The sequence below is a fragment of the Sprattus sprattus genome (assembly GCF_963457725.1).
Source record: "Sprattus sprattus genome assembly, chromosome: 3".
NCBI lineage: Eukaryota > Metazoa > Chordata > Actinopteri > Clupeiformes > Clupeidae > Sprattus > Sprattus sprattus.
This window is the reverse complement of record NC_137922.1, coordinates 26,689,875-26,702,374: the sequence shown is the minus strand read 5'-3', so window position 1 is coordinate 26,702,374 and position 12,500 is coordinate 26,689,875. Positions and strand designations below refer to the sequence as shown.

Sequence of the window (12,500 nt, the reverse complement as noted above, 5' to 3'; positions counted from 1 at the left end):
TGTGTGTGTGTGTGTGTGTGTGTGTGTGTGTGTGTCCAGCCGACGGCGGAGGCGGTGAGAGGGGCGATCCAACTGGGCATCGGCTACACGGTGGGGAACCTGAGCTCCAAACCCGACAGGGACGTCCTCATGCAGGACTTCTACATGGTAGAGAGTGTCTTCTTGCCCAGGTATTGCCACACACACACACACACATACACACACACACACACAAATTCACGTACAACCAGGTACACACATACACAACACAACATTTACATTTACATTTAGTCATTTAGCAGACGCTTTTATCCAAAGCGACCTACAAGGATGTATACACATTGTATATGTTACACTGACGGCACACTGCACATCAGGAGCAATTAGGGGTTTAGAATCTTGCTCAAGGACGCTCGACAGGGAATCGAACTAGCAACCTTCTAATTACTAAACAACTTTTCTACCTCCTGTACCTCCTGTACCACTGTCGCCCCACTCACAACCACTCAAACACACACACACACACACACACACACACACACACACACATACATTCACACACACACATGTAGAATACTGGAGAGGGTCTTAGACTTGAACACGCACTAAAGGTCTACTTCTATTGTATCAATGTGTAATTCTATTGTGTGTGTGTTTGTTTGTGTGTGTGTGTGTGTGTGTGTGTGTGTTGCCAGTGAAGGCAGTAATATGACCCCAGCGCATCACTACCCAGACTTCCGGTTCAAGACTTACGCCCCACTGGCCTTCAGATACTTCAGAGAGCTGTTTGGAATCAAGCCTGATGACTACCTGGTCAGTGACACACAGACACACACAAACACCCACACAAACACAAACACAAACACACAAACAAACACTCAAACACACACAAACACAAACACACACAACGCTCAAACACACACACACACACACACAAACACACACGTGCGCACACACACATACAGTATTGATCAATATTCCGTCTGTATTGATATCACAGACACAGACTGAAGCTGAGTGGGTGTGTGTGTGTGTGTGTGTGTGTGTGTGTGTAGTACTCCATCTGTAATGAGCCTCTGATTGAGCTGACCAACCCGGGGGCCAGCAGCTCCTGGTTCTACCTGACCAGCGACGACGAGTTCATCATAAAGACTGTCACGCCCAAGGAGGCCGAGTTCCTCCAGAAGCTCCTGCCAGGGTACTACATGGTAAGGGCTAGACTACACACACACACACGCACAACTACGTGAGATGACTGCATGTGTGTGTGTGTGTGTGTGTGTGTGTGTGTGAGATGACTGCATGTGTGTGTGTGTGTGTGTGTGTGAGATGACTGCATGTGTGTGTGTGTGTGAGAGATGACTGCATGTGTGTGTGTGTGTGTGTGAGATGACTGCATGTGTGTGTGTGTGATGACTGCATGTGTGTGTGTGCGAGATGACTGCATGTGTGTGTGAGATGACTGCATGTGTGTGTGTGTGTGTGTGTGTGTGTGTGTGTGAGATGACTGCATGTGTGTGTGTGTGTGAGAGATGACTGCATGTGTGTGTGTGTGTGTGTGAGATGACTGCATGTGTGTGTGTGATGACTGCATGTGTGTGTGTGCGAGATGACTGCATGTGTGTGTGAGATGACTGCATGTGTGTGTGTGTGTGTGAGATGACTGCATGTGTGTGTGTGTGTGTGTGTGATGACTGCATGTGTGTGTGTGTGAGATGACTTCATGTGTGTGTGTGAGATGACTGCATGCATGTGTGTGTGTGAGATGACTGCATGTGTGTATCTCTGAGATGACGGCATGTGTGTGTGTGTGAGATGGCTGCATGTGTGTGTAAATTGGCTGCATGTGTGTGTGTGTGTGTGAGATTGCTGCATGTGTCCGTGAGATGACTGCATGTGTGTGTGTGTGTGTGTGTGAGATAACTGCATGTGTGTATATGTGAAATGGCTGCATGTGTGTGTTTGTGTGAGATGGCTGCATGTATGTGTGAAATGGCTGCATGTGTGTGTGTGTGAGATGGCTGCATGTGTGTGTGTGTGTGTGTGAGATGGCTGCATGTGTGTGTGAGATGGCTGCATGTGTGTGTGAGATGGCTGCAAGTGTGTGTGAAATGGCTGCATGTGTGTGTGAGATGACTGCATGTGTGTGTGTGTGAGATGGCTGCATGTGTGTGTGTGTGTGTGTGAGATGGCTGCATGTGTGTGTGAAATGGCTGCATGTGTGTGTGAGATGGCTGCATGTGTGTGTGAGATGGCTGCATGTGTGTGTGAAATGGCTGCATGTGTGTGTGTGTGTGTGTGAGATGGCTGCATGTGTGTGTGTGTGAGATGGCTGCATGTGTGTGTGTGTGTGAGATGGCTGCATGTGTGTGTGTGTGTGAGATGACTGCATGTGTGTGTGTGTGTGTGAGATGGCTGCATGTGTGTGTGAGATGGCTGCATGTGTGTGTGTGTGTGTGAAATGGCTGCATGTGTGTGTGTGTGTGTGAGATGACTGCATGTGTGTGTGAGATGGCTGCATGTGTGTGTGTGTGAGATGGCTGCATGTGTGTGTGATTGCTAGAATGAAGAGTGCTCAACAAATAGATGGCTGCATTTGTGTGTGTGTGTGTGTGTGTGTGTGAGATGGCTGCATGTGTGTGTGTGTGTGTGTGTGTGTGTGAGATGACTGCATGTGTGTGTGTGTGAGATGGCTGCATGTGTGTGTGAGATGGCTGCATGTGTGTGTGTGTGTGAGATGGCTGCATGTGTGTGTGTGTGTGTGAGATGACTGCATGTGTGTGTGTGTGTGAGATGGCTGCATGTGTGTGTGAGATGGCTGCATGTGTGTGTGTGTGTGTGTGTTTGAAATGGCTGCATGTGTGTGTGTGTTTGTGAGATGGCTGCATGTGTGTGTGAGATGACTGCATGTGTGTGTGTGTGTGTGTGTTTGTGAGATGGCTGCATGTGTGTGTGAGATGACTGCATGTGTCTGTGTGTGAGATGGCTGCATGTGTGTGTGAGATGACTGCATGTGTGTGTGTGTGTGTGAGATGACTGCGTGTGTGTGAGATGACTGCATGTGTGTGTGAGATGACTGCATGTGTGTGTGTGTGAGATGGCTGCATGTGTGTGTGAGATGGTTGCATGTGTGTGTGAGATGGCTGCATGTGTGTGTGAGATGACTGCATGTGTGTGTGTGTGTGTGTGTGAGATGACTGCATGTGTGTGTGAGATGGCTGCATGTGTGTGTGAGATGACTGCATGTGTGTGTGAGATGGCTGCATGTGTGTGTGAGATGACTGCATGTGTGTGTGTGTGTGTGTGTGAGATGACTGCATGTGTGTGTGAGATGGCTGCATGTGTGTGTGAGATGACTGCATGTGTGTGTGAGATGGTTGCATGTGCACTGCAAAAAATGAGCTTTCAAAAACAAGAAAAAATTGTAATAAAATGATGCAAATATTGCTTAAAATAAGCTAAATTATCTGCCAACAGAACAGGAAGATTTGGCTTACTAAGAGTTTCAAAAACAAGTTAAAATAGCTAGCCTCAAAGATCCCAAATATATCTTAAAACTAGTGTGGCCAGACTAAGAATTTTTTTATCAAAATGTAGGAAATTGTGCTGAAATTTGCCAAATGTTAGCACCATACTCTTGAAATGAGGCTATGTAAGCCAATTTATCTCGAAATCAGTACAACTACACCTAAAACAAGTATATATGCCTAAATTAAAAAAAAAATAAGAATTATTTCCTCGAAATGTAGAAAAATGTGCTTGTATTCAGCAAATGACAGCAACATCATCTTGAATTGAGGCTATATGCTAGGCAATTTAACTTGAAATAAGTTCAGCTTCTCTAAAAACAAGTGCATTTGCCTAAAAACAAAAAAAAATTAAGAATTCTTTTCTCGAAATGTAGAAGAATTTGTCTGTATTCAGCAAATTATAGGAACATCATCTTGAAATAAGTTCAGCTTCTCTGAAATCAAGTGCATTTGCCTAAAAACTAAAAAATATAAGAATTATTTTCTCGAAATGTAGAAAAATGTGTCTGTATTCAGCAAATGATATCAACATCATCTTGAATTGAGGCTATATGCTAGGCAATTTAACTTGAAATAAGTTCAGCTTCTCTAAAAACAAGTGCATTTGCCTAAAAACTAAAAAAAATTAAGAATTATTTTCTCGAAATGTAGAAGAATTTGTCTGTATTCAGCAAATGATAGCAACATCATCTTGAAATAAGTTCAGCTTCTCTAAAAACAAGTGCATTTGCCTAAAAACTAAAAAAATTAAGAATTCTTTTCTCGAAATGTAGAAAAATGTGTCTGTGTTTAGCAAATGATAGCAACATCATCTTGAATTGAGGCTATATGCTGGGCAGTTTATCTTGAAATAAGTTCAGCTTCTCTAAGAACAAGTGCATTTGCCTTAAAACTAAATAAATTAAGAATTATTTTCTCGAAAAGTAGAAAAATGTGCCTATATTCAGCAAATAATAGCACCATCATCTTGGAATAAGGCTGTATGTTAGACAATGTATCTTGAAATCAGTAAAGCTATACTTAAAACAAGTACATTTGCCTAGATACCAAAATAATTATTTTCTCAATATCTAGGACAATTTGCTTAAATTCAGCTATTTTGTTATTTCATTTATTAGCTTCATTTTTGGGCTTTTGTGCATGTAATCAGATAGGACAGTAGTGCGATACAGGATGCTAGCTGGAGGGAGGGATTGAGATATTACCGCAAGTTGGACTCGAACCTGAACTCTTACCTGTAGCCCCATCAGACCCATTCATGGTGCAGGGTTGCTACTGCGTGTGCCACGGCTCCTTCCCTAAAACAGTCATCTGTTGAGGATATTGGCATTTTTTTTGGAGAGATTTGAAGTCAATGCAAATGTGCAATTGATCATTGAAATAATATAGATTTTGCAGATAGCACAAAGAATGCTTCAAATATTTTTTTATTAGTAACTTCAACCTAGACACGGTTGCTATGGTATAAACAGCTGCAAATGCTATCTGCACAATCTCTATTATCTCAATGATCAATTGCACATATGCATTGACTTAAAAACTCTCCAAAACAAATAACAATATCCTCAAGAGATGACTGCTTTAAGGTTGGAGCTGTGGTGCAAGCGGCAGCAACCCTGCACCATGAATGGGTCTGATGGGGACACAGGGAAGAGATCAGGTTCGAGGCCGACTTGCAGTCGTTTCTCAATCTCTCCCCCCAGCTAGCTTCCTGTCTCTCTCTACTGTCCTATCCGATTAAAGGCAAAAAGCCCCAAAATTAAGCTTAATAAAATATTTGTCCTAGATATTGAGAAAATATTTCTTACAGTATCTAGGCAAATGTACCTGTTTTTAGTGTAGCTTGACAGATTTCAAGATGAATTGCCTAGCATGCACACTCATTTCAAAAGCATGTTGCTAGCATTTGCTGAATATAAGCACCTTCCCCTCTATATTGAGATAATAATTCTTAAATATTTTTGGCATCTAGGCCAATGTTCTTGTTTTTAGTGTAGCTTGACTGATTTCAAGATGAATTGCCTAGCCTGCACACTCATTTCAAAAGCATGTTGCTAGCATTTGCTGAATATAAGCACCTTCCCCTCTATATTGAGATAATAATTCTGAAATATTTTTGTATAGGCAAATGTACTTTTTTTAAGTGTAGCTGCACTGATTTCAAGATAAATTGCCTAGCATGTAGACTCATTTCAAGATGATAGTACCTGCATTTGCAGAATATAAGCAACTTTTTCTTCATTTTGAGAAAATCATTCTTATATTTGTTTTGGTATCTAGGCAAATATACTTGTTTTGAGTGTAGTTTGACTTGTTTTAAGAAAAATTGCCTTGCATGTTGACTCATTTCAAGATGATAGTACCTGCATTTGCAGAATATAAGCAACTTTTTCTACATTTTGAGAAAATAATTCTTATATTTTTTGGGTATCTAGGCAAATATACTTGTTTTGAGTGTAGTTTGACTTATTTCAAGAAAAATGTTCTAGCATGCAGACTCATTTCAAGATGATGCTACTAGCATTTGCTGAATACAGGCACATTTTTCTCCATTTTGAGACAAAAATTCTTATATTTTTTTGGTATCTAGGCAAAAATACTTGTTTTGAGTGTAGTTTGGCTTATTTTAAGAAAAATTGCCTAGCATCTAGACTCATTTCAAGATGATAGTACCTGCATTTGCAGAATATAAGCAACTTTTTCTACATTTTGAGAAAATAATTCTTATATTTTTTTGGTATCGAGGCAAATTTACTTTTTTTGAGTGTAGTTTGACTTATTTCAAGAAAAATGTTCTAGCATGCAGACTCATTTCAAGATAATGCTACTAGCATTTGCTGAATACAGGCACATTTTTCTCCATTTTGAGACAAAAATTCTTATATTTTTTTGGTATCTAGGCAAATATACTTGTTTTGAGTGTAGTTTGGCTTATTTTAAGAAAAATTGCCTAGCATCTAGACTCATTTCAAGATGATAGTACCTGCATTTGCAGAATATAAGCAACTTTTTCTACATTTTGAGAAAATAATTCTTATATTTTTTTTGGTATCGAGGCAAATTTACTTTTTTTGAGTGTAGTTTGACTTATTTCAAGAAAAATTTCCTAGCATGTAGACTCATTTCAAGATGACGCTGCAAGCATTTGCTCAATATAAGCACATTTTCCTTCATTTTGAGAAAATAATTCTTATATTTTTTTTGGTATCTAGGCAAATATACTTGTTTTGAGTGTAGTTTGGCTTATTTTAAGAAAAATTGCCTATCATGTACACTCATTTCAAGATGATGTTACTAGCATTTGCTGAATATAAGAACATTTTTCTACATATTGAGAAAATAATTCTTAATAATTTTTTATTTTTAAACATTTGTTGTTGATCGTGGGGTGTTTTGTTTTCAATATCCACCATTTCAAGATGATATATTTTGGTCGAAACATCATGGCTAATCAAGTCGTGGTCCCACACTTTGCACAGGCCACTGAGTTGGTTGCTGAGAAGCTGGTTGATTATACCTCTTATTACACAATCAGCAGCAAGAGCCAAACTTGGGTCCAAGTAAAATAACACCTTGGGGATGTAAAAGAATTGCACAACAGTTCAAATGACTCGTAGTGTGTTCCCCAGATATCACATGGCATTTGTATGGCCAGTTAATGTAATGGCAACCGTTACATTGCAAATGAGATGTGCTCACTCACTTGATCCTGCTTAAGGATGATAATGTCTGTTCTTAAAGCAAAAGTTTAGCATAGTTAAATACTGTCTTTGCACTGTATAGTATTTTGTCTACATGAATACATAATTGCTGTGCTTTATATACAGTATGTATGTAATATACAGTATGTGTAGAGATGAGAATGATAAAATGCTTGAAATAAGAAATTCTGACTTTGACAAAGCAGTTTTGTACTTGTCAGTGGGGATAAAACTGCCTTGTAATAATGCTATTCTAGTTTCAAGCATTAACATGCTCAGAACCAATAATAAAATCTCAGTAACAAGTAATAAACCCTTATTAAGATAATGTAGGACAGAAACGCTTGAAGCAAGTGAAATGTTCTAACACAAAAAATGCCTGTAAGAAGAAATAACTTGTCAGACAAAAAACAAGCATATATTGCCTTGATTAAAGATATTTTATCATGCTAAGATTTCACTTTTTGCAGTGTGTGTGTGTGTGAGAGATGACTGCATGTGTGTGTGAGATGGTTGCATGTGTGTGTTTGTGAGATGACTGCATGTGTGTGTGAGATGACTGCATGTGTGTGTGTGTGAGATGGCTGCATGTGTGTGTGAGATGGCTGCATGTGTGTGTGAGATGACTGCATGTGTGTGTGTGTGAGATGACTGCATGTGTGTGAGAGATGGCTGTGTGTGTGTGTGTGTGTGAGATGACTGCATGTGTGTGTGAGATGGCTGCATGTGTGTGTGTGAGAGATGGCTGCATGTGTGTGTGTGTGTGAGATGGCTGCATGTGTGTGTGTGAGATGGCTGCATGTGTGTGTGTGAGAGATGGCTGCATGTGTGTGTGATTGCTAGAATGAAGAGTGCTCAACAAATAGATGACTGCATGTGTGTGTGTGTGAGATGACTGCATGTGTGTGTGTGTGTGTGTGTGTGAGATGGCTGCATGTGTGTGTGAGATGACTGCATGTGTGTGTGTGTGTGAGATGACTGCATGTGTGTGTTTGTGTGTGTGTGTGTGTGTGTGAAATGGCTGCATGTGTGTGTGTGTGTGAGATGACTGCATGTGAGTGTGAGATGACTGCATGTGTGTGTGTGTGTGAGATGACTGCTTGTGTGTGTTTGTGTGTGTGTGTGTGTGAAATGGCTGCCTGTGTGTGTGTGTGTGAGATGGCTGCATGTGTGTGTGAGATGGCTGCATGTGTGTGTGAGATGACTGCATGTGTGTGTGTGTGAGATGACTGCATGTGTGTGTGAGATGGCTGCATGTGTGTGTGTGTGTGTGAGATGACTGCATGTGTGTGTGAGATGGCTGCATGTGTGTGTGAGAGATGGCTGCATGTGTGTGTGAGATGACTGCATGTGTGTGTGAGATGACTGCATGTGTGTGTGAGATGACTGCATGTGTGTGTGAAATGGCTGCATGTGTGTGTGAGATGGCTGCATGTGTGTGTGAGATGACTGCATGTGTGTGTGAGATGACTGCATGTGTGTGTGTGTGTGAGATGGCTGCATGTGTGTGTGAGATGGCTGCATGTGTGTGTGAGATGGCTGCATGTGTGTGTGAGATGACTGCATGTGTGTGTGAGATGACTGCATGTGTGTGTGAGATGACTGCATGTGTGTGTGAGATGACTGCATGTGTGTGTGAGATGACTGCATGTGTGTGTGAGATGACTGCATGTGTGTGTGTGTGTGTGTGTGAGATGGCTGCATGTGTGTGTGTGTGAGATGGCTGCATGTGTGTGTGTGTGTGAGATGGCTGCATGTGTGTGTGTGTGTGAGATGACTGCATGTGTGTGTTTGTGAGATGGCTGCATGTGTGTGTGAGATGACTGCATGTGTGTGTGTGTGAGATGACTGCATTGTGACACCAGACTTTCTCTCCCGTCAGAACCTGAATCAGAACCCCCGCACACTGCTGCCCAAGTTCTACGGGCTCTACTGCGTCCAGTGTGCCGGTATCAACATCCGTCTGGTTGTCATGAACAACGTGTTGCCGAGGGCGATGAAGATGCACTACAAGTACGACCTGAAGGGCTCCACCTACAAGCGGCGCGCGTCACGGAAGGAGCGGACCAAGGGGTCGCCCACCTTCAAGGACCTGGACTTCCAGGAGATGATGAGCGAGGGCCTCTTCTTCGACCCCGAGACACACAGCGCCCTGATGAAGACACTGCAGAGAGACTGCCGGGTGAGACACACACATGCACTCACATATAAGCAGACACACACATACACAGATATACTCACTCACACACACACACACACACACACACACACACACACACACACACACACACACACACATGCACTCATATATAAACAGACACACACATGCACAGATATACTCACACACACACACACACACACAAACACATGCACTCACATATACAAAGACACACATACACACATATACAAACATACACACATATACTCACATACTCAAAAACACATATGTACTCACATATACACACACACTCACACTCGCACACACACACACACACACACACACACACACACACACACACACACACACACACAGACAAACACACAAACACATGCCCTGCCATATACACAGACAAACATACGCACATATACACACATACAGTGGGGAAAATAAGTATTTGAACCCCTTGCGATTTCACAAGTTTGGCCACTTGCAAAGAAATGTGTGATCTATAATGTTAATGGTAGGTGTATCTTAACAGTGAGAAACAGAATATCAACAAAAAAATCCAGAAAAATGCATTTTATAACATTTATGACTTTATTTGCATTTGAAGCAAAAAATAAGTATTTGAACCCCCAAAACTGACTGACAAAAATGTCTTAGTACTTGGTGGAATAGCCCTTATTGGCAAGCACAGACGTCAGACGTTTCTTGTAGTTGGTCACCAGGTTAACAAACATCTCAGGAGGGATTTTGGTCCACTCCTCTTTCCAGATCCTCTCCAAATCTTTAAGGTTGTGTTTTCAATGGGAGGGAATGAGGGAATGAGGTTCAAGCCCAATATTCCACGTTACATGGCCCCATCCATAGTCCCCTTGATGCGGTGGAGTCGTCCTGTACCCTTGGCAGAGAAACAGCCCCAAAGCATAATGTTTCCACCTCCATACTTGATGGTGGGTATGATGTACTCTTGGGGTCATATTCAGCATCCCCCCCCCTGTCAAACACGGCAAGTCGAGTTGATGCCAAAGAGCTTGATTTTGGTATAATCTGACCACATTCTGTCTCCCAATCCTCCCTAGAATCATTCAAGTGTGCAATGGTAAGCTTCAGATGGCCCTGTACATGCGCTTCCTTGAGCAGGGGGACCTTGCGAGTGCTGCAGTACTTCAAAAAATTACGGTGTGGTGTGTTGCCAATGGTTTTCTTGGTGACTCTGGTCCCAGCTGCCTTGAGATCATTCACAAGCTCCCCCTGTGTAGTTCTGGGGTTATTCTGCACCTTCCGAATGATCACTGATTCAACACGAGGGGATATCTTGCATGGAGCCCCAGACCTAGAGCGGGTGACAGTTGTTTGGTGTTGCTTCCATTTATGAATAATCGCACCAATAGTTATCTGCTTCTCACCAAGCTGCTTGCCGGTGGTTTTGTAGCCCATTCCAGCCTTGTGCAGGTCTACAATCTTACCTCTGACGTCCTTGGACAGCTCTTTGGTCTTGCCCATGGTGGTGAGGTTGAAGGTGTGAAGTATGATTCTTTGGACAGGTTTCTTTTATACAGGTCACCAGTTGAGATCAGGTATACCTTGTTAGACCTAATGAGGACTAATCTGTGTGCTTTTTGGGCACATAACTGGCCATTGGGAGCCAGAATTCTTGCTGTTTGCTTGGGGGTTCAAATACTTATTTTTTGCATCAAATGCAAATAAAGTCATAAATCTTATAAAATGCAGTTTTCTGGATTTTTTTGTTGATATTCTGTTTCTCACTGTTAAAATATACCTACCATTAAAATTCAAGATCACACATTTCTTTGCAAGTGGCCAAACTTGCGAAGTCGGCAGGGGTTCAAATACTTATTTTCCCCACTGTACACACTTTTACTCACAAACACACATGCACTCACATATACACACACACACTCACACTCACCTGCACACACAAACACACACACACACATAGACACACAAACACATGCACTCACACATAGACAGACACACATACACACATGGCCTGATGAAGACACTGCAAAGAGACGTCCAGGAGAGACAGACAGACAGACAGAAAAAACACACACTTACCCCTACACATACACACAGGGAATCTAAAAAAAAACACACACTCACCCCTACACATACACATACACACAGGGAATCTAAAAACACACACACACTCACCCCTACACATACACATAAACACAGGGAATCTAAAAACACACACACACTCACCCCTACAATTACACACAGGGAATCTAAAAATACACACACACTCACCCCTACACATACACACAGGGAATCTAAAAACACACACACACTCACCCCTACACATACACACAGGGAATCTAAAAACACACACACAATTAGCATGATACTAAGAGGCACACCATTGCATGTAAATGAGTACAGGCGTCTCCACCACATGGCCACGTGTACAAAGAGGTAAACACGACAGGAATCTCCCTTAGCCTCATACCACTGTGTCATAAGAGCGTTACGTAAACATGAACAGCTTCAGTGTTGATCTGGCTGATCGCACGCACACACACACACACACACACACACACACACACACGCACACCTCAGTGTTGATCTGGCTGATCGCTTTAGTGGAGAACTTTGGTCTCTTTGTGTGCGGCCTCTGTGAGATTTGGATCTGTGTTGTGGCACACACACACACACACATACACATACACATACACACACACACACACACACACACACACACACACACACACACTCACACACTCACACACTCACACACTCACACACACACACACACACACACACACACACACACACACACGTCTGACAGCGTACCTCTCGCTGCCTGGCCCTGCTAAAGAGCTAAGGAGCCATGACGACCACGTTACAGTGCTTAAGTAAAGTACAGCACAGTACATGATGATACAGTAATTAACCCTACCAGCACTAATGCTACCATGGTGATGTGGACAAGAGCAGGATGGTGGGAGTTGGTGCTAGGTGCGTTGCCATGGTGATGTGGAGAAGAGCAGGATGGTGGGAGGTGGTGTTGGGTGTGTTGTCATGGTGATGTGGAGTAGAGGAAGATGGTTCCTCCTCCTCTCCTCCTGCTGTGAAGTCATGGTTGTCATGGTTGTCATGGTTGTG

The 12,500-nt window shown here is 42.4% G+C and overlaps 1 protein-coding gene across 1 annotated transcript in view; it reads left to right on the top strand.

Annotated features, from left to right (window-relative positions):
* The window catches only part of LOC308362692 (phosphatidylinositol 4-phosphate 5-kinase type-1 beta-like), a gene marked incomplete at both ends in the record, with an annotated part of 24,624 nt that overhangs the window by 1,695 nt on the left and 10,429 nt on the right, over positions 1 to 12,500 (top strand). Inside the window, 4 exons of the mRNA XM_080835420.1 lie at positions 40 to 170; positions 675 to 792; positions 1,035 to 1,187; positions 9,093 to 9,392. Coding sequence (XP_080691546.1) covers positions 40 to 170; positions 675 to 792; positions 1,035 to 1,187; positions 9,093 to 9,392 — 702 coding nt within the window. The remainder of the gene's footprint in view (positions 1 to 39; positions 171 to 674; positions 793 to 1,034; positions 1,188 to 9,092; positions 9,393 to 12,500) is intronic.